Here is a 23622-nt window from a genome sequence, read left to right as displayed (position 1 = left end):
GTATATGTTATATGGTGAAATGTTAGTTCTAAGGCATCTCGTTTCCAGGTACTGTAAACCCTTACCTTACAATGATCGTAATACATGAATTCCCTCGGACCTGTCTCAGGCCACGTCACATATCCTGTGTTCACAGCACACAAGAACTTCTGGTGTCTGAAGCGGGTCTTCCGAACATCTTCTCGGTGTTCCTCACTCAGCTCTTCGAAAACCTCCGATCGAAGAAACTTCAGATAATTGTCCCCCATTAAGTGTGCTGCAGCCTCCTTCAGATCGCTGATCACATAAGTGTCAGCCAGCATGTACAGATGGACACAGTTCTCACAACTGAGTTTACTCTTGATGTAGTCCAGTATTGACCGCATCTGAAGAAACTGTGCCATCTCAAGAACACCAGCTAGTTTATCGTCCATTTTGAATGGCTTTGATTCATACAGAAAGTCCAGAACGATCTGAAATGTTTCAGCTGTAAAGCCTTGAAGTTGGACGGAGTTTTCCCGACTTTCTCTCATGCCGCTTTCCAACATGGCGCGAAAGTAGTCAGACGTCTCCATCAGGACCGCCTTGTGGACGTGGAAGATGCAGTCTTGAACTCTGACCTCCAGGTCAGGGTCACCGTGAACGTGATTATACGAGATCTCGTTGCTGTCACCTCTGAAGAGAGAATCCTTCGTTGTCTTCGCCATTTAGTATTGCCTTATGCTGTTGGACATACGCACGGAATAATCTACAACACCAATGTTTCATTTACAACAGACAATCCAAGGATAGGCTTAGTCATTGTCAGATTATTACGTTTTCTTCTTTGAGTTGGTTCACCTTCAGACCAAGAGTTGAAAACGAGCGGGGGCCTACTGCCCTACCATGCACTTCATAACAAGCATGATGGCAGGCAGGCATACATACACGTCCTGTGGCAGACAGTTCTATTTTGGGAAGGCAATCCGCCAGGAACAAAGATATACAAACGTGGAGGGAGGGCAGTGCGTTTATATGTATTAAGAGAGATTCTGCAGTAAATATACACCAGACTACAGAAAAACATACAGATTTTCAGAAAGTTGATAGAATGAAGTCGAAAGCTGATGATAGTATATCGTTGAAATTTCAAGAGATATCGACAACGTTTATATTAAAGTGACGCAATAAAAGACTACATAGTATTAAGTAATGCAATGTTTGTGAATGTTAACGTTACTTGATGTGACACTGAAATCGCAGGAATGAATGTAGTTCATTTACATCTACATGTGTGCCAATGGTGTGATATGATGTCAAATGCTTTAAAAACAAACCTTTGTTGCTGTCTGGACGTATCGATGTTCTGCCAGTATCCAAAAATAAAAGTCTGATAGTCAGTGCCAAACGGCAGCAAAGAGTGCATCATAGGGTCACGTCCTGGTAATGATGTCCCCACAATGCAGATGTTTTAGCATACTGCAACAAGTAGGAAGGGTTGCTGGTCACCTTTGTCCCGCTGCTGACGTCACACTTCTGTTCAAGTCACGTGACGTAGGCTTCGGGTCATTACAACTTGAGGACGACCAGAGGACCGATCGAAAGCTTGTTCTTAAGCGTTTCTCTTTGTGGACGGAAATATTGTATAAATCTTCACTAAGTAGGAAGATGTTTTAAATCTGTCACACTTTGTATCATAAAGTTTGTATTTTGGGATTTCTTTTCAGGGGGAATCGTGCCTTCTACAAAGAGAACACGGTTATACATATAGATTCATAACGTTATACATATAGATTTATTACGTTGTCAGACGTGGAACGGTGAATCACATGATGTTGACGCGTTTGCTACTTTGAAAGCGCAAGATAACTGTAAAGAAGAATAGATGGCAATTAACTATGGCCGAGGGGTCATACATCTGTGTGCTCTCAGTATACATCGCATTCACTGCTCAGTGTTGTGTTTTGTAACTAGATATTAAATCTATAGACAGCAACATGTAAACACGATTTGTAGTACCAAACACTGCAAGTTTATTCACATTTGAACACCTAGTCAACATGCTACTGGTAACGATCAAATCTAACGTTTCATACAGCCATACAAAAACTGTACTCAAGTAGCTTTCAAAATACTAATGACAAAGCCCACCTACAAGTAAGGCAAACGTATCTGTGGATAGACTATATGCGTGTGATACACATGTACTCTTCTATACGTACAGTATATCTATACCAGATGGGTGGGACTTGGGTGAACAGTGGTTAACTCATTAGGTACCTTATTGTGCTCGAACGAATGGAGCTACAAGTGCCAGGATTTCAAACTATTATATAGATATCGTATACAACAGGATCATTACTTACACATGTCATATCATGTTGGCAGCACATTATGTCCAGAAATGGACTCATTCTAATCACTCAAAACTACTCATTGTATTCCATACACATAGATATTCTTTGACGGGGATAAGCAATATGTACATGCATTTCAAGCTTAAATTATTGAAATTTTTCGACATCAATCTTGTAATAATCAATAGTTTTCGTCTTATTTTTCAATTTCGGATTTCATTCCCAATGATTGGCATCATAATGAAGAAAGATGAAGATATGGAAAGGCCGGTATAGACGATAAAAGATATCCATCCTTGTAAAAGTAGTCTTTTTGTAATTTGATTATTGTTTACTTAGTAATGTCTCATCGTTTGGGGGGGGGGGGCTGAGATCCTTTTGCTTTGTAAGTGGCGCCATTATAATTTTGATTTCATATGTATTACTTTTGAGGGTAAAGAAGTGACTTTTGAAAAAAAAGTCCGTTGAAATTTTCAGAATTACCATATAACATACTACACTACTGTAAAGGATAGTTTTCCTGACTCACAGTGGGTCCTGTCAAATGCTCACGAAAATCACTCCTCGCCAAACGCCAAGCCTAAAGTCGTTAATGACGCGTGTAGGATCTTAACCCTTAAGCTGCCAGGTTTTTTAGCCAAGTAAAAATCAAAAATGTTTGACCCCTGACCTCCCTCACGAAACCCGCGAAACACCCGGCGGCGCTAACTCCCCTAACTTCCCGGCTTCGCGCGCTACACGCACGCAAAGCCGTTTTGTTCTGGGGAATACCCTATCCCGGTTATAACCGGGTCCAGCACACAAGGCATATTTCTGTATCCCTAGTTAAGTCGGGACTGGCAGCTTTAGGGTTTAAGTTATGAAGTTCAGGATGCAGTCCAAGATATGCTTATATCCCTGACGTATACGCTTGTTCATGAGACCGTATACGATCGGGTTCAAGGCACCGTTCAGTGCCATCAGGACCTGACCGACGATAAACGCTTCAGATGAGACTTTATTCGAGACCATGACCAATATCGTCATAGGCATGCAGCAGACAGTGTAGACAAGAAACAAAGTCAGCATCATTCGGGTGATCTTCCTTTCTGCTGCACTGTTTTGGGAAATGTTGCTCTGACCAACATGACGTTTTGGCTTACTTGTACCCGAATCGTTCGACATATCAATGAATGAACCGGTAGCTGGCTCATTGTGGGCATTTTCTTTTTGTTCCTCCTCATTTGAAGTCGAATTTTGGTCCTGCTGATTTTCAGTACTACCTGCCTCAGGGGATAGGGTGGTGTCGTTAGTTTCATCTGGGTAATCTTGGTCATTTTTGTCTGTTTCTTCGTCATATAAGAATGGATTTCGACCAACGTGCTCTGGATTTTCGCTTGTATCTGCTTCATCATCTGTCACTTTACTGATTTTAGTCATGTTAGTTTCTATAGTCTCATTTTGGTCAGTTCCTTCCTTGATACTTGATGAGGAATTGTCATCTCCTAACCACACACCACCATACGGGTCACCCGAAGAATTTGTCACCATGACAGACGCAGTTCTCGTGGAAGAACGCGAGATGTCGCCCCCCTCCCCACGCGTGAAGCGCACTGCCAATCGTTTCGACTGACGCGACGCGTGACTTCTGACCCGTTTACCACTCTTGCCTACATGTTTATGGATGAGAACGTAGCATGTGATGGCCACTACGTACGGGATAGTGAAGACTGTGATATATATCAGTATCTTTGCGAATATGTTAGGGGACCCTCCCACACTACATCGCTTGATCTTTGGGTCAACCTGAACTTCATCGGGAAGGTACAGAGGCAAAAAGGAAACGATAGGATTCAACCATGTGAGCAAGAGCAAGATGACGAGAACACTCTTAGACTTTAGACGTCTACTCTTGGTACAGATGAGAAAGTACCGCTGAAGGGCGATACAGGACATGTGGCCTAGCGATACCCCCCACAAGACGGGTATGACGTACCCAAGAAACGAGCACAGCGCCCCTGGTGGTTTCCATTGGGGTTGCAGGAAATGCTCGATCCAAAAGGCTGGGCCGAAGATGACGAAGAGGATGTCTGCACAGCTGAGGCTGATCAGAGGCACGTTGACCAGCTTCCACAGGTCCGGCCGTATCCAGATGGCGACGATGGTGAGGAGACAGCCGACAACCGTCATCACGATGATGACTGTGGGGGCATGGAATTTCAAAATAGATAAATAAATAAATAAATAGATAATATCTTTTATTGGTCAGATGTTACCCGTGCAATGTCAGCCTTTCTAGTGCTGAATCGGTGCAGGGTTTACAGGGTTCACATAAAACACATGGGCAACAGATACATATTTGCTCCACACTTGCATTTTGTGGACCTGTATACAAGGTCATTGACCATTGGCCGTTGACCTCAATACGACCGACGCAACAGAAGTCTGGTCATACCCCACCTGGGTGGAGTGAGGAAAGTCGCGCAAAGGGCCTTTCCAAAGGGCTTAAGATCGGTGACATGACAGGATTCGAACTCGTACGAGCCGAACGCTCTGCTGTTACGTCACACGGCCCCCCCCCAATCAGCAAGCTTTCATGATTACGCAGAAAACATGGAAGTTAAGGTTTTGAATAATTCATTTAAAGCAATCAGTGGTAAAGAAAAGAAGCAAGCAATCACAAGCAATAGCAACTCCTTAAAGTACTTTCTAGTCTTTGAAATGAAATGAAACGGGGAAATGAAAGATGATGATAGAAAAGAAATATAAAATGTACCTCCGATGACGACGACAACGGCGTACACCACTGTGGTCGTCATGATGATGGTTGTCTATTAATGATTTTGATGTTCGCTCGTACTACCTGCAAGGTGTAACACACAAGCATCGATGTATAGTGTTAGGCGGTGTACCTCAAAGCTTTGTTAGGTACAGGTACAGGGACAGGCACAGGTATAGTGGTTTAGGTAGAGGTCCTGGCCTGAGCCCAAAGAAGTTTGGCCGATCACTTTATGCAGCAAACTGTCTTCTCAAGAGGTGAACTGTTGTATTTGTATGAGGATTTACATATTCTAGTGTTAATATGAACAGTTTTTTCAAGTGCTAAATTTTCAAATTTGTCACATTTGAGACACAATTGTGCAAAAAATGGTAGCCAGTAGTGTTTCATTTTGTTCGGGTACGGTACAGGTATACCAGGGATGATTAAATGATAATCTTACAGATACAGGCAAAGGGTTCACAGCCCTTGTGTAGTGCGTCTTTCCCACACAGGGAACCATTCACACTAAGCTCCACTTGCTCGTATTCTAAATGGTATGACCTATGTAAGATTACTGCCTATGTAAATTGTGTATTCTGGGTTCGTTTAATACTGTTGTTAAGCAGGTCAATGAGATGAAGTTGAGACATATCAACATTTAAGACATATGTACCCACCTTTTACAAAATGGCTGCTGTCGGTTCGATGTAAAAACGGCTTCTCTTAACGGCGTGAAGACCTGTGTAGAGAAACGTTCCATCAGCACAGTTAACAATTACTGTAAATGTAGCTAAGTTCGCGTGGTTTTAATTTCGCGGTAGGGAGAAAATTGAGTGTTCGCGGCGGTTTGAGACAACAGTAGACAAGGGGGTAGGAGGGCAAAACAATTCGCGTTGATTTTAAGTTCTCGGTGAAGAGCTTACCGCGAAAACGCGAACATTAAACCACCGCGAACATTTCTGCATTTACAGTATTCTGGTATTACATGGCGGAGACAACAGGGGAGTAGGAGACAGTTTGCCAATTATGGACTCATCTTCAAGGCGTGAAAAACCTCTTTAACAATAAAAGGGCACGTTTCTGCGCTGACTTTATCTCTAATGAGTTGATGTTCTTAAACATGACAATGTGCGCCATGTGCATAAACGGCTAATTCACGCCGACTTTTCTTCATTTAGATTCTTGTCACTAGCATAGCATCCAGCTGTTTATGGTATCATCATCTTGTAGCAAATACATTCGTGTATGAAATATAATCAGGGCTGTTCACGTATTCAACAATATAAATCAAGATGCGGATACAATAGACCCCTTTCCAATTACGGCGGCCATTTTGAATTTTTCTCGCGAGAGCACATTCCAGCGCGCGCGCGCGAGATCTCATCAAAACACCCGGTAAACTTGTCTCGAGCCCACACAGTTAACATGGCGTCTCCAATGGGAAGCACTGCCGAGCCATCTTCAGAGGTTAGTTGTGCTCTTCATTGACGGCATCCGCCGATATATACGCATGCCACGGGTAGAGAATATTGTTGTGGACACGTAGACTTCATATCGGGTGGTATAATTGTAAATTTCTGTTCAATTTTCACAATTTCTGACGGGCTGTTTTGACGCTTATTTAGCTACGGTAAGAAAATCGTGCGTGTTTACGTCCCCTTTGCTTGTAGATTCCCGGGACAAATTTTGCTCAAGCCGGAAAAAAATCCCACAGAAGCGTACACATATCGGACTGAGATCCTTGTAGGTAGAAACTTTTAGGAATTTTGGCGATTTTGACCGTAATTTTTTCGACGCCAACCTATCGGTTTGCATGGCTTGGGGAGGCTTACGCGAACGTGACGCGTGGGCTGTGGGGAGGGGGGCGTGTTTTGTTTGTGTATGGCGTTTGTTTTGGACACTTTCGTCATCGCTTTGCCGACAATATTTTGAATTTTCGCCGGGTAAAACACATCAGAAACGTGCGCATACCGGCCTGGGGTCCTTCCGCTGGCTTCATGGGCGATTTCTTTGTCTGCCAAGATTAGCTTGGGGAGATAGGTTATGAATGACGTTTTGCATTTGCTCTTCTTTTTCAGGTCAACACGCCGTCCGCAGAAAGTGTGTCAGATACGACCACTGAGGCCTATGATCCTCCCTGTAAGTCGTTGGGTTATCTATTATTCTTTTGAACCATTTCATTACAGCTTTGTTTCCTGTGACTTGTATAGAATAGGTAGCCATGCATCCCCTTCTAATTATACTATTATTTATAGTCCAAACATATTTTTAATATCATATTTGCTCATCTTTACTTAGTCACATCAAACTCAATCCAAGGTATTGAAATTGACACATTATTCTGTCCTGTTCCATTTTATGATTTCATCCTCAGGTCTGGTTTTTGGAGAAAAGAGGCTGCGAACGAGGGATGACCTTGAGCGTCTGCGGGTACAAGATTTGAAATTAGTTCTTAAGTCATATGGACTTGTGCAGAGTGGTAACAAGTCTGTTTTGGTCGCAAGGGCCAATGCCCATCTTGAGAGGCTGCAGGGAGGCCCTGAAAATGCCAGTACATGTAGTACTGATGCTGGCACGTCTAGCACTATTGATCCCTCATACAAATCACTTGAACAGGAAACCAGTCGGTCCATATTCAATAACGATATGAGACAGTTGCCATCTTTTAACTTTGCCGGACTCTATGATTACTTGATTTGCCAGAAAAAGAAGTACCAGCACACTGAACTCGCAACAACGTCATACAAAAAATTAAGAGGTTTCCAATACTTTTCTGAAGGTAATGTAAAAAATATAGAAATAGCAAAGAAACACAACACAGTGTATGTCCGGGCCAAAGTCATCCCCAGCATGAAGAAGATTAAGTATTCCCCCATCATCGCATTCCACAACGGCACAGTACAGAGGGCGGCATGTAATTGTCCAGCAGGGTGACTGACAAATCCATCTATGCAAGCCCAGTTGGCTTTTGTTCCACTCACTACTCACATTGATATCCAAATTAACTAACTCACATTATGGAAAAACTTTCAGGATTTCAAGATGATGATCGCCTGGGCACCCCTTCTTCTTCTTGTCGCATCACCACTGCATAGTCCCTTTTCCACAGCAATACACTACACAGATGACCTCTAATGAAAGATCTATCTGTGTTAGCCCCGTTGGCTTCACACTGACATTGATGAGATGCTGACTTACACAGATTGTATATTAACTTTATTACAGTTTTAGTCTTTTTTTTGTACTATTCTAGTAACAAGTTCAATATTTTTACTACAGGACATTGCCTGGAGGCCAGGGGAAATGTAATCATATTGGTGGACTGCTGTTTGCCATAGAGGCGTTCAACAAGACAGATCTGAAAGAACACCCAACACCCCTGCCATCCACATCCCGACTTTCATCCACATCTGAACTTTCAAAGTGGAACGTTCCACGTAACGACAAGGTTAGATTTCCTCTTCAAAAATTTTGTGCTAATATATCACACTTTGATTGTCCATTGAAGTGAAATTCTATCACCATTAAGTGTTATGACTGTGTTGTCACTCAGCTTTGTCTTTGCAGGCTTGTGTCTGTGACTATTACATGAGTCTTTACCTTCAATGAAGTGATGCTTAATCTGAAATAAAGATGATTTAGGTTTTAAAGCTACAATAATGTTGCTTCCCATTGAGTCATCAAGCTAATGCACAACTATTCTTATATTTTTCCAACAGGTTGAAGCTGAGTCCATTAGAAAGGTAAAACTGGGGAAAATAAGCTATGGGAAGAAAGTTGAATATATACAAACAAGTCACTATGATCCACGGGCACCCCACCAGAGGGAGATAGACATTGAAGCCCTGAACAAGTTGAAGGCAAAATATCAAAAGAGAAACCCAAAGTCCATGTTCGTGCTGTATGATGAAGCAGACTCCACTTCAGCGACAGACACCACTTCAGCGACAGACTCCACTTCAGCGACAGACTCCACTTCAGCGACAGACACCACTTCAGCGACAGACTCCACTTCAGCGACAGACTCCACTTCAGCGACAGACTCCACTTCAGCGACAGACTCCACTTCAGCGACAGACTCCACTTCAGCGACAGACTCCACTTCAGCGACAGACACCAGTTCAGCGACAGACACCAGTTCAGCGACAGACTCCACTTCAGCGACAGACTCCACTTCAGCGACAGACACCAGTTCAGCGACAGACACCAGTTCAGCGACAGACACCAGTTCAGCGACAGACACCACTTCAGCGACAGACACCACTTCAGCGACAGACTCCACTTCAGCGACAGACTCCACTTCAGCGACAGACTCCACTTCAGCGACAGACTCCACTTCAGCGACAGACACCAGTTCAGCGACAGACACCACTCCCTTCAATGATTATTATGACTTTTCTGAAAGCTCCTTCACAGATATGATGGACACATATGTTCAGGCCATAAAAATCACAAAAGAAGAACAAACTGCAACTGAAATAGCAACCCGGGGACAATCTAGTAGTGAATCCTGGAAGGAAGAAAGGCAGAAAAAACTGACAGCGTCAAACTTTTCCTCTGCAATCACATGTAGAGTCGAACCATCCAACAAGGTTCGGTCCATTATGTACCGCACTTTCTCCACCAAGGCAACTCAATATGGAAACCGCTTTGAGGATGTTGCAGTGGGGGAGTATGTTAAGTCCCTCCAACAAGCAAACCCTGGTGCAACATGCACAGAAGTAGGACTTGTTCTGTCTCTTGAGAGACCCTGGCTCGGTGCCTCTGTTGACAGACTGGTGGTGAGCCATGGACAAGTCATTGGAGGCGTGGAAGTGAAATGTCCGCATAGCAAGAAAGGACTGACAGTACAAGAGGCTGTTCAAGATAAGACTTTCTTCTTAACAAGTGTAGACAATGGTATAGGACTCAAGAAGACACACAAGTATTATCATCAGGTACAGGGTCAGCTTTATTGCTGTAACTTACATTGGGTAGACTTTGTTGTATACTTTGGCAAGGCTAATATCTTCTGTGAACGAATTAAGGTAGATTTAGAATGGCAGAAAAAAAACATCCCAAAGCTTGATCACTTTTACAAGACAGCCATACTTCCAGAACTTTTGACACAAAGGGTAAAGAGGGGTAAAAAACTCTATGGTATGTATAACACAGGTCAGTGGAGACCTTACCTGTCTAAGGTCTGAGCAGAGTGGTGCAAAACAAATGCTACACAACTTGAAAATGCATTGAGGACTTTTGTATATACTTTGAAAAACTATTTGATGATATATATATACATTACCATTTCTCAATAGCATGAGTAAGGATGGTTCTGGAAGGTTGATCTTCATTTCTCAACAAGTGGTGGTAAGAAGTTACTGAGGTATGCACATACTTTGAATATCTGGTCTACATCCTTTGTGTGTGTAATGGGCATTACTCCGTCTAGAATGTGGTAATTCTTAATTCTCCCAATTGCCCTTTCTACATGAATTCGGACACATGCAATGTCCATTGTCTCCTGAACTTCTGATGGAGAAAGAGCTGCACGATCTCCCTTGAACGGTGGGATGTTCAATGTTACCCCCGGTGGCAGAATATCTGTGATATCAAAGCCACGGTCTGCCATAACATTATCCCCTGGTTCTAAAAGGTCTAGTACACCAGAATCTCTAGTTATAGCCTTATCAGAAACTCTGCCCGACCACAACTCCGAAACGAAAGTTATCATGCCATTTGGACTGATTCCTACTAGTACCTTCCATGTGTTATGATGTTTGTAGTTGGACCAGGTCTGGGACTGTGCAAGCATGGCAGATGGAACTTCGATGAAGATCTCTGTGCAGTCAATTATGATTCTAGTGGTAGGATACTTAGAGAACTGTAATGGCATGTTTGCCCTGATAACTGATTGTGATGGAAACGGAAACATTTTTGGAAGCTCACAATAAAGGAAGTTTACCCAGGTGCTTACAATACGAGAGACTGTGCTTTCTGACAAACCAAACCTGATGGCAAGATCTTTGTGGAACAATCCAACCTTCAGTCTAACCATTACAAGAAAGAACTCGTCTAAGAGGCTACACTTCCTCTTTGGCCCTGTTCTACATCTCCCTGGCCTCTGATATGGCTTGGAATCACGTACAGTTTTACCACTCCTCCTGTACTGGAGATTAATAGCTTTGGGAGCCAGGTACTCATACATGTCCAGGAAATCATCAAAACTTTCGAACCCTGTGTAAAATCTAATAGCAGCACTGTCTTCCTTAAATGTCAGAGCTGAAAATGTCTTGAACTCCATTATCTGCGCTTTTAAGATGGTAACTGATTTCTTAAGACTATCACACTCCTTCTCAACCATCATAAGTTTGTTTTCCAACTTCACAACGTAGTCCTTGTAGGACTCTAAAGTCTGTGAGTTATCTTTCACAAAGGTATACCCATGGTCATTTACAACAGTGGAATCATTCCCAGTCTGGGTGGAAGCAGTTACAGGTGTCCAAGATGTCTGTGTAGAAACGCTCACTTTCACAGGTGTTGGGGATATTAATGTCTCCATGGACCTGTCTGAAGTTGCTATAGTGCTGTCATCAACGGCCAATGTTTCTGTGTCCATGCAGACATCAGGGTCCGGGCCAGAACCACTGCCTATGTCCATGGCAGGAGTACCAGGTCCAGATACATCATTCTATAAGAGAGGAAAAAAAGCTTATTGGAGTGTACATACTATGGATTCATCATTACATGCAAGTACTATATGAAACTTAACTCAATGTTCACCAATGTATCATACTATTGCATATATCTTTTTGCAATTAGCAGATGGCATACACGAGTTCCATCATAGACTTAAGACATATGTATTACACTTACCAAGTTAAGTCCACGTGAACTTTTGGGCTTCTTTGGAGCAGAGCAATGTCTCTCCTTTGGTGTTGGCCTCTCTGGTTTGGCATTTGACCAGGAATGAATCACTGGTGCTGCACCTAAGACAAATGCAATAATGGACATTTTATTACAAATGACTAGTTAAATTGAACACCGTTTTGTGTGAAAAGCAGGCATCGTTTGACTTTCATCAAAAGCACATACATGTACATTGATGCACGGGGGAAAAATAATATTAACTTACCGTCCCTGAGCTTTGGAATCTTGCGCAGAACTCCAGATCCTGTCAGCCTGATGATGTCGGATTCTTTAAAATGTTTTTCACAAAACGCAGTCTTCTTGTTCATGGTAAAATTGTCCTTTCCGAGCTGTCTTTTTACCAGACAAGCCCAGTGCTCAAGTGACTTCTTATGATTAAGTACTTTTTGAGGGACCGTGAAAAATGAGATGTTTGTTGGCACTCTCTCTCCCTTGACACCCTTGAACTGACGACTGTTGCATCCATAGGCTTTGCAGTATGTCCCCCCGGACGTGAATTTTCTTTTTCTTTCACCGCCGTCCGTGTTGACCTGAAAAAGAAGAGCAAATGCAAAACGTTATACATTGTAGACACGCCCCCTCCCCACTCATAACTCCCCACCCCCAAGCTAATCTTGGCAGACAAAGAAATCGCCCATGAAGCCAGCGGAAGGACCCCAGGCCGGTATGCGCACGTTTCTGATGTGTTTTACCCGGCGAAAATTCAAAATATTGTCGGCAAAGCGATGACGAAAGTGTCCAAAACAAACGCCATACACAAACAAAACACGCCCCCCTCCCCACAGCCCACGCGTCACGTTCGCGTAAGCCTCCCCAAGCCATGCAAACCGATAGGTTGGCGTCGAAAAAATTACGGTCAAAATCGCCAAAATTCCTAAAAGTTTCTACCTACAAGGATCTCAGTCCGATATGTGTACGCTTCTGTGGGATTTTTTTCCGGCTTGAGCAAAATTTGTCCCGGGAATCTACAAGCAAAGGGGACGTAAACACGCACGATTTTCTTACCGTAGCTAAATAAGCGTCAAAACAGCCCGTCAGAAATTGTGAAAATTGAACAGAAATTTACAATTATACCACCCGATATGAAGTCTACGTGTCCACAACAATATTCTCTACCCGTGGCATGCGTATATATCGGCGGATGCCGTCAATGAAGAGCACAACTAACCTCTGAAGATGGCTCGGCAGTGCTTCCCATTGGAGACGCCATGTTAACTGTGTGGGCTCGAGACAAGTTTACCGGGTGTTTTGATGAGATCTCGCGCGCGCGCGCTGGAATGTGCTCTCGCGAGAAAAATTCAAAATGGCCGCCGTAATTGGAAAGGGGTCTATTATCTTGTGCGTAAAACTGAACATTAGAGACAGGAAAAAGCTACCCAATTACCAAAGGTTTGTCTCTTCAGTACGAAACACTATGATGGTTACATACTACGTTTCTTTGCTGAAGATATCTCTAATGAGTTGGGGTTGTTCTTAAGCCATTGACCATTCGTTTTATCGTTAGCGTTTATGTTTTTACCGTTTGTCTTCGGTTTTTCGTTTGTTGTCATTTTGGTCCCTTTTCTGTTATTTTGTTGATTTTATTCTCATGAGTCTCTAAGAGGAGAGTTCCTGTATAAACAAGTATGTTTTTATACGATTCTCGAAAAACATATCTTCTAGTTACTAGGTTAGATAAGTTAAAATCCTTTTCACACCTTTCGGTGTATAGGGGCGGTGCACATCTCCATTTCTATAGCCCCTGGTCAAAACAAATCACTACAGCAGGGGTGGTCCACTGGAAGTGGTGTGAATTCAACTCCCATATACTCTTTCTCTGAGTGCTAAGTGCTGAGTGCTAAGCAGAGCTCGACGAAGCAATATGTACCATTTTTAAAAGTCTATGGTATGACCCGATGGTCCGAATGCAATGCCAATGCGAATCCCAATGAACCCCTAGGCCCTAGGCCGGTCCACACTACTATCAGAGATGAGACATTTTGTTGCTACTAAGGGTTTTTATTGATACAAAAATATGCCGAAAGAATTGATGGAAACAGACAAACAAACAAACAAACAAACAAACAAACAAACAAACAAACAAACAAACAAGCAAGCAAGAAAACAAACACCTACCTGATATGTTTGCCTGTGTAGAGGGCGGTAAATAGGCAGCGTTGCGCAGTGGTCTGCCAAGAAGAATCCTTGTCAAATGCCGACTGAGAACTGCGCATGTAGAGGCACTGATGGAGCTAACAATTCAAGCTTCATTGAATATCAACAGTTGATCACATAGTGCTGTCACGTATTTCTAGCACAATACTTCATGTCATAGGGGCCATCTAGCTGGAAACAACAGCCTAGGTACAAGCTGGCACATGGATTATAATACTAGCGATATTGCGTGAGATTAAAGGCGCAGGTGCGTTTCTTTGTAATTCTAGACATGTTTTTAACTTTTGCCGTACTTGGGCGTTAAGCAAATGAATATACTTGGCTTGGCGGCTGACTCGAGCAAGTGCACGGTAGGTTTAATACCTTTTCCCAAGAGTGGATGAAATACGAGCTACTTGCAAGGGTAATGTAGATATCTAATGCGCTTTGCAGGTATAAATGAGATTTTGAAATAAGAACACTTGATACTCTACTGGCTTTTAGATGATTGTGACAAAATCTTACTTGTGACTTAGGCCATCTGGTAAGGCCGACACGTGATATAGTTGGGAGTGCAAATTTGAGTACGTTTCTGCGTTAACTTATGTTTCTCACATAGGTGTCAAACAGATGTAGCAAATATATTGCTAATGCCAGGAAAATCAGATATCTTTGACAATGTCAATGTCGTTTGAAGGGCTTGTCCCTTTAGCGCTGTGCCCTTGAGAAATGCACTTAACACGACTTTCCTCCCTTTACACAGGTGCAAATAAGTACATAGCTTCAGAAAGTACGTTGAATGGATCGTGTTTGAGGTAAGAAACGCCTGGAGCACGTAAAAGAACCCACCACACTTAAATCGAAAAGGGTAGGGGGCCTTCCCGGTGTGAGTGGATCAAATAAATCTGCACAAACCTGGTGTGTTACGCCATAAGGTGGCTTATCGGGTACGCAATACAACCAAACAAATAACTAAACAACCCCATGAATCCAAACACCAGTCCCCCGATATGCCATGTTAGAAATAAAGCTAAACGTCTATGAAACGGTTTCCATGTTTTCATGTATTCATTCAATGATCTACATAGTAAGATATCATATTTCTGATCATGCGAAGTTTCGTTTCAACCTTGAAACAGAACTTTTGAAATACTTAACTCTTGTTCAAATTTTCCTCCATCTTGTTTTTTAAAAACAAATTTTGTTCCCAAACTGGTAGTGCACTCCGGATATCAGTATCGAATATCAACCCTCGTGACCAGACTGTTTCATGTAGAAGTTTCATTTCCCGTCTGGTATGAATGTGAAATATATGTCTAGAGTCTAAACTAATCTACTTTACTCATTGATTACTTCACGCCTTCGGCTAGTGAAATGCTGTTTATTTTCCTTTGCTAACATTCTATATCTCCATGTTTGCCATGCCTATGTTTAGATATAAATAGGTGTTATACAACTCACCATATTACTGATATAATGTCGACTGTATCAAGTAGACTATAATTCGTTGTAAATTTCGTTCCATTGTGTGTAAAATCTTAGTACATGAGGAGGCCAGGGTACGTATCTATGGGAACATTTGTGGGAAGGAAGTGCTATATATGTTCTAGACATAGGAAGAAAAACAGCAAGCCTATTCATGTTGTAACGTTAAATGAATTACAGACAGAAAGCATATGTCTTTCATATTCATATTCAAGATTGCATACAGAATAAGCCGAGACTAGCGTCACTAAGATAAGAAAAAGCATCGCATCATACATGTATTGATATAATCACAAATCACCATTTCTTACATTTTCCTAAACTCGCTCTTTCTAATAACACAGTTTCTAAATAAAGGTTCTGTGGCAAAAGAAGGAATTATTGAAATATTTATGAAACTAAAAGCTAGTTTTTCCGCATATCCCAACAGTACGTTGGTTCTTGTCCTTTCTACTGATATCACAATATAACATACTGAATATGAAGCTATTTTATTAAAATCCACACCTTGAACAATCATATAAAGACGCACAATGTACATAACCTTTCCCACTGAAGCGTATTACATATACATGTATATACATATTTCGTATATATGCATGGATATACGGCGATGTACTGCAAAACCTAGGCAGAACGCAATGTTTTCAATCTTTGTCCACTCTCTATATGGAAAAGAAGCATCAAAACACTTCACTACGAAATGCAGACGAAAAAGGAGCCTACTATCATGTTTTTCATGATCACTGCAGATGAGGCGTACTAACCTTACTTAACCCTCATTGGTCTGTTCGTAACCACTGATAACCGACGGTTAGTGCAACGGAACGTCTTTATTGGGTTGGTCAGTTCCATCTTTCTCGCGACAGACTACGACTTTGCCGTATTTGTACGAACCCTCAGTTCCATCGGATACGCCACAGTCTACGGAACTGTCGTTTCCGGAGGGCCCTTCAGCACTACCGGACACACTGGCGTCTTCGGCATCGCCGTTTCCGGAGGGCCCTTCGGCACTACCGGACATACCCGAATGTTCGGCATCGTCGTTTCCGGAGAGCTTTTCGGCACTACCGGATATGCTACAGTCTTCAGCATCGCTGTTTCCGGATGGCACTTCAGCACTACCAGACATACCCGAATCTTCGGCATTACCGCTTCCGGAAGTCATTTTAGCACTACCGGACATACCCGAATGTTCGGCATCGCCGATTCCGGATGGCACTTCAGCATTACCGGACATACCCGAATCTTCGACATTGCCGTTTCCGGATGGCCCTTTAGCACTACCGGACACATCCGAATCTTCGGCATCGCCGTTTCCGGATGGTCCTTCAGCACTACCGGATATACCCGAATCTTCGGCATCGCCGTTTCCGGATGGCACTTTAGCATTACCGGACATACCCGAATCTTCGGCATTGCCGTTTCCGGATGGCACTTCAGCACTACCGGTATCACCGGCACCGTCGTTCCCAGCACTACCGGACATACCGGCATCTTCGGCACCGTCATTTTCAGATATTGTATACAATCCGTGTGGACGATTTTCACATATGTTAGATGTGTAAAACGGGTTCCGTTTTCTGGTCTCTTTGTTGTTGCTTTGGCCATGTTGAAGATACGCCGAAGATGTGACGTCGTCTCTGATCTCCTCGTACTCATTGTCACGAAGTACATCCGAGTAAGGAGCTTCACAATCTTCATCCTTTATGGTTGCATACTCGTGATCACTCATGCCGGTGGTTTCTTCTTTGTCATCCGCAGGACCTTGTTTGGCACAAATAAAGTCTTCTGTCTGTCCACAGCAGAACCTTCCGATCAGAAAACATCCCCACAGTACGGCTAGAGCAACCGCGCACGGCACTGAAATCCAGATGTACAGATTGTTTTTATTGTCTGGTGCTGACCCACCAAGTAGGACTTGGAGTACCACGGTTGTTGTCGAAGTCGTCACCTCTGTTGTGTAAGTATTGGTCTGGACCTGGACTACTTCAGTAGCAGACATTTCAACCAAAGGTTCTTCAACTGATATGACTGCCGAGGCCGTGGCGTTGCTCATGGAGCTTCCTCGTCGGTATGAAGCCACACATCGGACGGCCTGGTTGTTCCATCGTGCTGCCTGACTCTGCCCGATGACCAGGAGGGATGCTGTCTTTCCGGCAAAGTTACCACAGGTTGTGTTGTTGTTAGATTCGTTGCGTTTTGGTACCGCACAAGGAAATGTCCATCCTTCAAGGCTCACGTTGTGTTCGACACGGGTGGTGATGTTTTCAAGGCGTGCCTGTGATGTTGTTCCTTCGTATCGTCCGGGTACAGTCAGAACCAAGGAACCGGGCAGGTGCCAGGATATGTACGGCTCTTCCTCCCAGTACACTTCGCACGTGAAGGTTTGCCCGTCGTTTTGAGCCGACACGGTGACTCTTGGAGGCAAACACGGTTGAAGCCTCTGCATCAGCGGTTCTGTAATCTCTTCGCCTTTCAGTTCGGGTGGAACCTGACAGACTGCACCACCGTCGACGCCTTGAGTCGCCGATTGTACTGACAAATATTCAGGCATCCAGGCAGACGTGCAACTACAGCGAAAAGTGTTGTCAGCCATCGATAAAGTCATCAGGAAGTTTTCAAGTCCAACTGACCAACCCTCCGCGAGAACTGTTAACCGGTTTCCAGACAAGTCAAGCACCATCAAATATGTGAGCGGCTTGAAGGTACCTGGTTCTATTGCTTCTATCTTGTTGTGATTCAAGTCGATGAACTCCAGTGCCGATAGTCCCTCGAAGTACTCTCTTTGCAGATGAGTGAGGCGATTCTGGGCGAGTCCCAAGAACGATAGAACTGTCAGATTTTGGAAAGTCCCTGCCTCTATGAAAGAGATGCGGTTGTCTTGCAAACGGAGAGTTTGTAGGGAAGGCAAGTCGTTAAACCATCCACAGGTAAGCCGTGGTAGCTTGTTTCCGCTGATAGCGAGGGTGTTCATGCGAGGTATGTTGTTAAATGCGCCCGGCTCGATTGAATCAACAGTTCCGTTGACCACATACAGATATCGGAGGTATGGTAAGGTGGCGAATAAAGCCCCCGTCAGCCGAGAGACCTGAAGATCCTGAAGTCTGAAAATGTCGATTGATGACGGAAGGCACGATGGAAAGCTGAACGAGAATCCAAGCGTGGGTCCTGTGTTGTTATGCACGTCTTGCGGGTCGATTCTGTCACAGATCGCACAACCGGAGAAGACGTTTCTGGCCGAAATGGTTGGTTCAATTTGCAAATCAACACCGTTGCAGTATCCAAAGATGACGAAGGGGTCATAGACGCATTTGCCGGAACAAAGCCGTTTGTGTTCTCGCAACGCACTTGAAAACGGCAGCAGCAGCAGAACGAAGAGACACACCACGCCCTGTGTTTTAAGCATCGTCGGTCGCTGACTAGCTCTACTTGCAAATTGCAAACAGTACAAGCAGAAGAGTTCGCCCAAAACGGATGTACGTTCACGCTCAGACTTTCAAAGACGAACTACTACCGGGGAGAAAATTTGGATGTTCTTCCTCACACGCACTCTGAGAGGAAAAACGAAACGTTCGTCTCACTAGAACCACCGCCCGTGAGCCAAATGCTTCTATGCGTCCGTCACAGATGTGGACAGGAGATTACACCGATGTATATTTACAACGCGGTGCCCCAGATACATGCATGGATATCAGGCGGTTTGGCAGATTAGTCTGGCCTGAACCGGATGGTGTAAGGAAGATGGCGTTACGATGGCGTAATGGCAGGGTGTTTGGCCCAGAACCCAGAGGTCCTGGGTTCGAATCCTGTGTCCCCAGCCTTGTACCGTGGACGTTGTGCCCTTGGGAAAGACACTTTACACGAATTTCTTCACTCAGGTGAAAATAAGTACCTAGTTTTGGTTAGGGACGTCCCTCAGATAGGAAATTAAATGGAGGTCCCGTGTTTGAGGAGAGCCACACCCCAAGCACGCAAAAAGAACAAACCACACATTTCAAAAGAGTAGAGGTCATTTCCAGTGTGAGTGGATCAAATAAATCTGTCCGGATATGAGGCTTGTACAAACCTGGTGTATTACGCCATGAGGTTGTTTACCGGATATGCAATACAAACAAACGAAACGAAGAGGATGTGAACCTACAAATTACATTTTTCTTCTGAAAGTAGGGCAAGCTTTCTTCGTTAAGCGTTGTTCATAGGCCTCCGGAACCAGAAAAATAAGGTTTGAGTATCTGAACCGAGAATGATTTGTTCAAGGGTGGCAAGATTTAAGCCTTTTCTAGCCACGTGTCTTCCATTTATCGGGGATTCACGAATGATAACAGCTGATGTTATAGTACCTGCAGCTGGCCATATTCGTAGTACGATCGTCCTACGAACGCAAACTGAGGGCATCCTTGTGGGCAGTCGTGAATGGTTGGTACACAATCCATCTTGATACAGAAATGGCTGTCTCAGACCCTTTCCGTTGCCGGCTGACAATTCTACGACATCAAAATCGTAAGATGACCTACAACGGATGCTACCACGGTTTAAGATACGGCAACTCTAAACAAACGCATGAAAAAGTGCTGTAACGTTAGTAGAGACCCCCCCCCCCCCGGCTTGCATGACGAAAGAATGGCGAAAATGGCACGTTACCTCTCCCTTTGGCATGGCCATGGGTTGCAACAGAAGATTACACCGATGTATATTTACAACGCGGTGCCCCAGATACATGCATGGATATCAGGCGATTTGGCAGATTAGTCTGGCCTGAACCGGATGGTGCAAGGAAGATGGCGTTGCGATGGCGCAATGGCAGGGTGTTTGGCCCAGAATCCAGAGGTCCTGGGTTCGAATCCTGTGTCCCCAGCCTTGTCCCGTGGACGTTGTGTCCCTGGGAAAGACACTTTACACGAATTTCCTCACTCAGGTGAAAATGAGTACCTAGTTTTGGTTAGGGACGTCCCTCAAACGGAGAGCTGTGGCTCAAAACGTAAAAAGAACAAACCACACGTATCGAAAGAGTAGAGGTCCTTCCCAGTGTGAGTGGATCAAATAAATCTGTCCGGATATGAGGCTCGTACAAACCTGGTGTATTACGTCATGAGCTTGTTTACCGGGTATGAAATACAAACAAACGAAACGATGGTGATGTGAATCTACAAATTACCTTTTTCTTCAGCAAGTATAGTGCAAGCTTTCTTCGTTGTCCACAGGCCTCCAGAACCAAACAGGTAAGGAGTGAATATCTGAACGGAGAATGATTCGTACTTCAAGGGTGGCAAGATTTACAAGATTTTTCTAGCAATGGTTCCCGCATTTATCGGGGATTCCCGTACCAGCTGGTGTTATAGTACCCGGCCATATATTCGTAATATTCGTAGTACGATCGTCCTGCGAGCGCAAACTGAGGGGATTCTTGGGGGCTGTCGTGAATGGTTTGTACACAATTCATCTTGATATAGAAATGGCTGTCTCAGATCCTTGCCGTTGCCGCTGGTATGTTATGTCACAACCTGGCTGACAATTCTACGGCATCAAAATCGTAATACGACCTACGACGAATGCTACCACGCTTTAAGATACGGTAACTCTAAACAAACGTATGAAAAAGTGCTGTATTAAACCAAGGAGGTTTAATCCTTGATTAAACGTTAGTAGAGATCCCCCCCCCCTACAGGACGAGAGAATGACGAAAATAGCACATTATCTCTCCTTTAGACATGGCCTGCAACTGTTACGTAAAACGGTACGATATCAGCCGAAGTATCAACTCTTAAACAATTAAAAACAAAAACAAAATGCTGCAGTCGAAAGGCGGTATGCCTAAACACCTCACCCGACCTCATCCGACCTCATCCGACCTCATCCGAGTCTAAAATGCACGGGGCAGGGACATTATTTGACGTTCTGGATACGTTAAATATGCAATTATGAATGCAAGACAAGCAGAAAACTCTAAGTATTTACCAGTTTCTATAAGTTACGAAAGGGTTTCAAACGGCAGGTCAAAACAATGAAGAAATCGGAACATTGTCTCCTGCTGACATCTGGGTTACGTTAAAAATATGGGATCAGCTAAAGTTGTAACTCTCAACTCTCAAACAAATGAATGAGATAAATGCGTCGCTCGAAAAGGTTTCACTATAGCGCAGGTCGACATGGTAGGTATGGAGACATTGGAATGTTGCCCCTCCTTGACATCTGGCTTACGTATAACGTCTGGGGCGAGCTGAAGTGCAAAAATACAGACATCGCGTCTTGTGTCGCTTGTCCAAGAAATTAGGCTAACAAGTCTCCGCAAGCTCCGTCGACGAGGAAGGATATGTATTCAAATCGGATACTTTAAATCTGCACGGTCAGGAAATGGATTACAAATGGCAAGCTATGGAAAGTATACACTGTTTAAGGAAAGTACAAGGCAAACGTGGATCCAGTATTTGTGGTAGGGAGACTGCAGGCGGTGTTTTTGTTAATTTTAATGAACGAATCAACAAAGAATCAAAACAGGCAGGGTGACGGTGCATTTGAGTCAACGTGCTGAATTGTCCTTACCTCAAAATACAAAGAGGGATGGACCAAATGAAAATAGTTGCAGTATATCATCACGTTGTAAATTAAAAAAAAAGCAGCGACTAAGATAAAGAACTCCGATACGTTCATCATTACAGGTTTGCGATAGCAAAACCTGTTCTGTTTTTGCTTCCAAGAATGGGGGCCGCCATGTTGGATGTGACCATTTTATTGGGAGGGGTGTTATTTGGGGGGTCGCTAATGTTAGATGTGACCATTTTGAGGGAGGGGTGTTTTTTAAAGTTTTGGGTTGGATGTGACCATCTCGACCAGAGGGGTGTTTTTTCGCTAATGTGTGGTGGTGACAAGATGGAAGTTCAAGGTGGTGGTGTTGTGACCTTGCCGTTGGCACAAATGGACACACGGCCCACTGTACTAAAGGACAAGCAAGGTCCACTGAGCATCATGTTGTTGTGGTCTTGTCGAAAAGTAAGGGACGACAAGATCCCCAACGATAGAGGGCTAATCTAGATTTGTTATTTAATGTGATGTTGGATTAGAATTCGAAAGTGTGGAGTCGGTAATATTGGGCGTGATTAATCGGAGGGGTGGTTTTGTCGCTAATATTGGGTGTGACAGAAGGATGTTATTAGTGTGGTGGTGTTGTGACCTTGCCGTTGGCACAAATGGACACACGGCCCACTGTACTAAAGGACGAGCAAGGTCCACTGAACATCATGTTGTTGTGGTCTTGTCGAAAAGTAAGGGACGACAAGATCCCCAACGATAGAGGGCTAATCTAGATTTGTTATTTAATGTGATGTTGGATTAGAATTCGAAAGTGTGGAGTCGGTAATATTGGGCGTGATTAATCGGAGGGGTGGTTTTGTCGCTAATATTGGGTGTGACAGAAGGATGTTATTAGTGTGGTGGTGTTGTGACCTTGCCGTTGGCACAAATGGACACACGGCCCACTGTACTAAAGGACGAGCAAGGTCCACGGAACATCATGTTGTTGTGGTCTTGTCGAAAACTAAGGGACGACAAGATCCCCAACGATAGAGGGTTAATCTAGATTTGTCATTTAATGTGATGTTGGATTAGAAAGTGTTGAGTCGGTAATATTGAGCGTGATTGACTGAAGGGGTGTTTTTTGTCGCTAATGTCGGTTCCCTATATTTTTCATGGTTTTGGGTTGAGTGTGACCATTTGGACCGGAGGGGTGGTTTTAGTCGCCAATGTTGGGTGTGACAGATGGCAGGTGTTAGTGTGGTGGTGTTGTGACCTTGCCGTTGGCACAAATGGACACAAGGCCCACTGTACTAAAGGACGAGCAAGGTCCACTGAGCATCATGTTGTTGTGGCCTTGTCGAAAAGTAAGGGACGACAAGATCCCCAACGATAGAGTGTTAATATAGATTTGTTATTCGATGTGATGTAGGATTAGAAAGTGTAAGAGATGTGATCTTATATGAAATATCTTAATATGAAATAAAGACATGGCACTTGTGGTCAGAGATGTAGGGACGGCAGCCACAA

The 23622-nt window shown here is 43.7% G+C and overlaps 2 protein-coding genes across 2 annotated transcripts; one reads left to right on the top strand and one right to left on the bottom strand.

Moving 5' to 3' along the window:
- The first annotated feature begins 6528 nt into the window (after positions 1-6528).
- LOC136434413 (uncharacterized) lies at positions 6529-11015 on the top strand. Its single transcript, XM_066427201.1, has 3 exons — positions 6529-7985; positions 8335-8503; positions 8775-11015. The coding sequence occupies exons 1-3, from the start codon at positions 7414-7416 to the stop codon at positions 10239-10241; spliced, it is 2208 nt and encodes a 735-aa protein (XP_066283298.1). The 5' UTR covers positions 6529-7413; the 3' UTR covers positions 10242-11015.
- LOC136435451 (uncharacterized) lies at positions 9989-13280 on the bottom strand. Its single transcript, XM_066428967.1, has 4 exons — positions 13133-13280; positions 12170-12494; positions 11911-12023; positions 9989-11725 (listed from the first exon to the last, which is right to left on the bottom strand). Exons 1-4 carry the CDS (start codon positions 13172-13174, stop codon positions 10385-10387), a joined length of 1821 nt encoding a protein of 606 aa, XP_066285064.1. The 5' UTR covers positions 13175-13280; the 3' UTR covers positions 9989-10384.
- Between the last annotated feature and the right edge of the window lie 10342 nt (positions 13281-23622).

This window comes from Branchiostoma lanceolatum, chromosome 5 (assembly GCF_035083965.1).
Source record: "Branchiostoma lanceolatum isolate klBraLanc5 chromosome 5, klBraLanc5.hap2, whole genome shotgun sequence".
NCBI classification, from domain to species: Eukaryota; Metazoa; Chordata; class Leptocardii; order Amphioxiformes; family Branchiostomatidae; genus Branchiostoma; species Branchiostoma lanceolatum.
The sequence above is the reverse complement of the archived record's forward strand: the minus strand, read 5'-3'. Positions and strand labels throughout refer to the sequence as shown.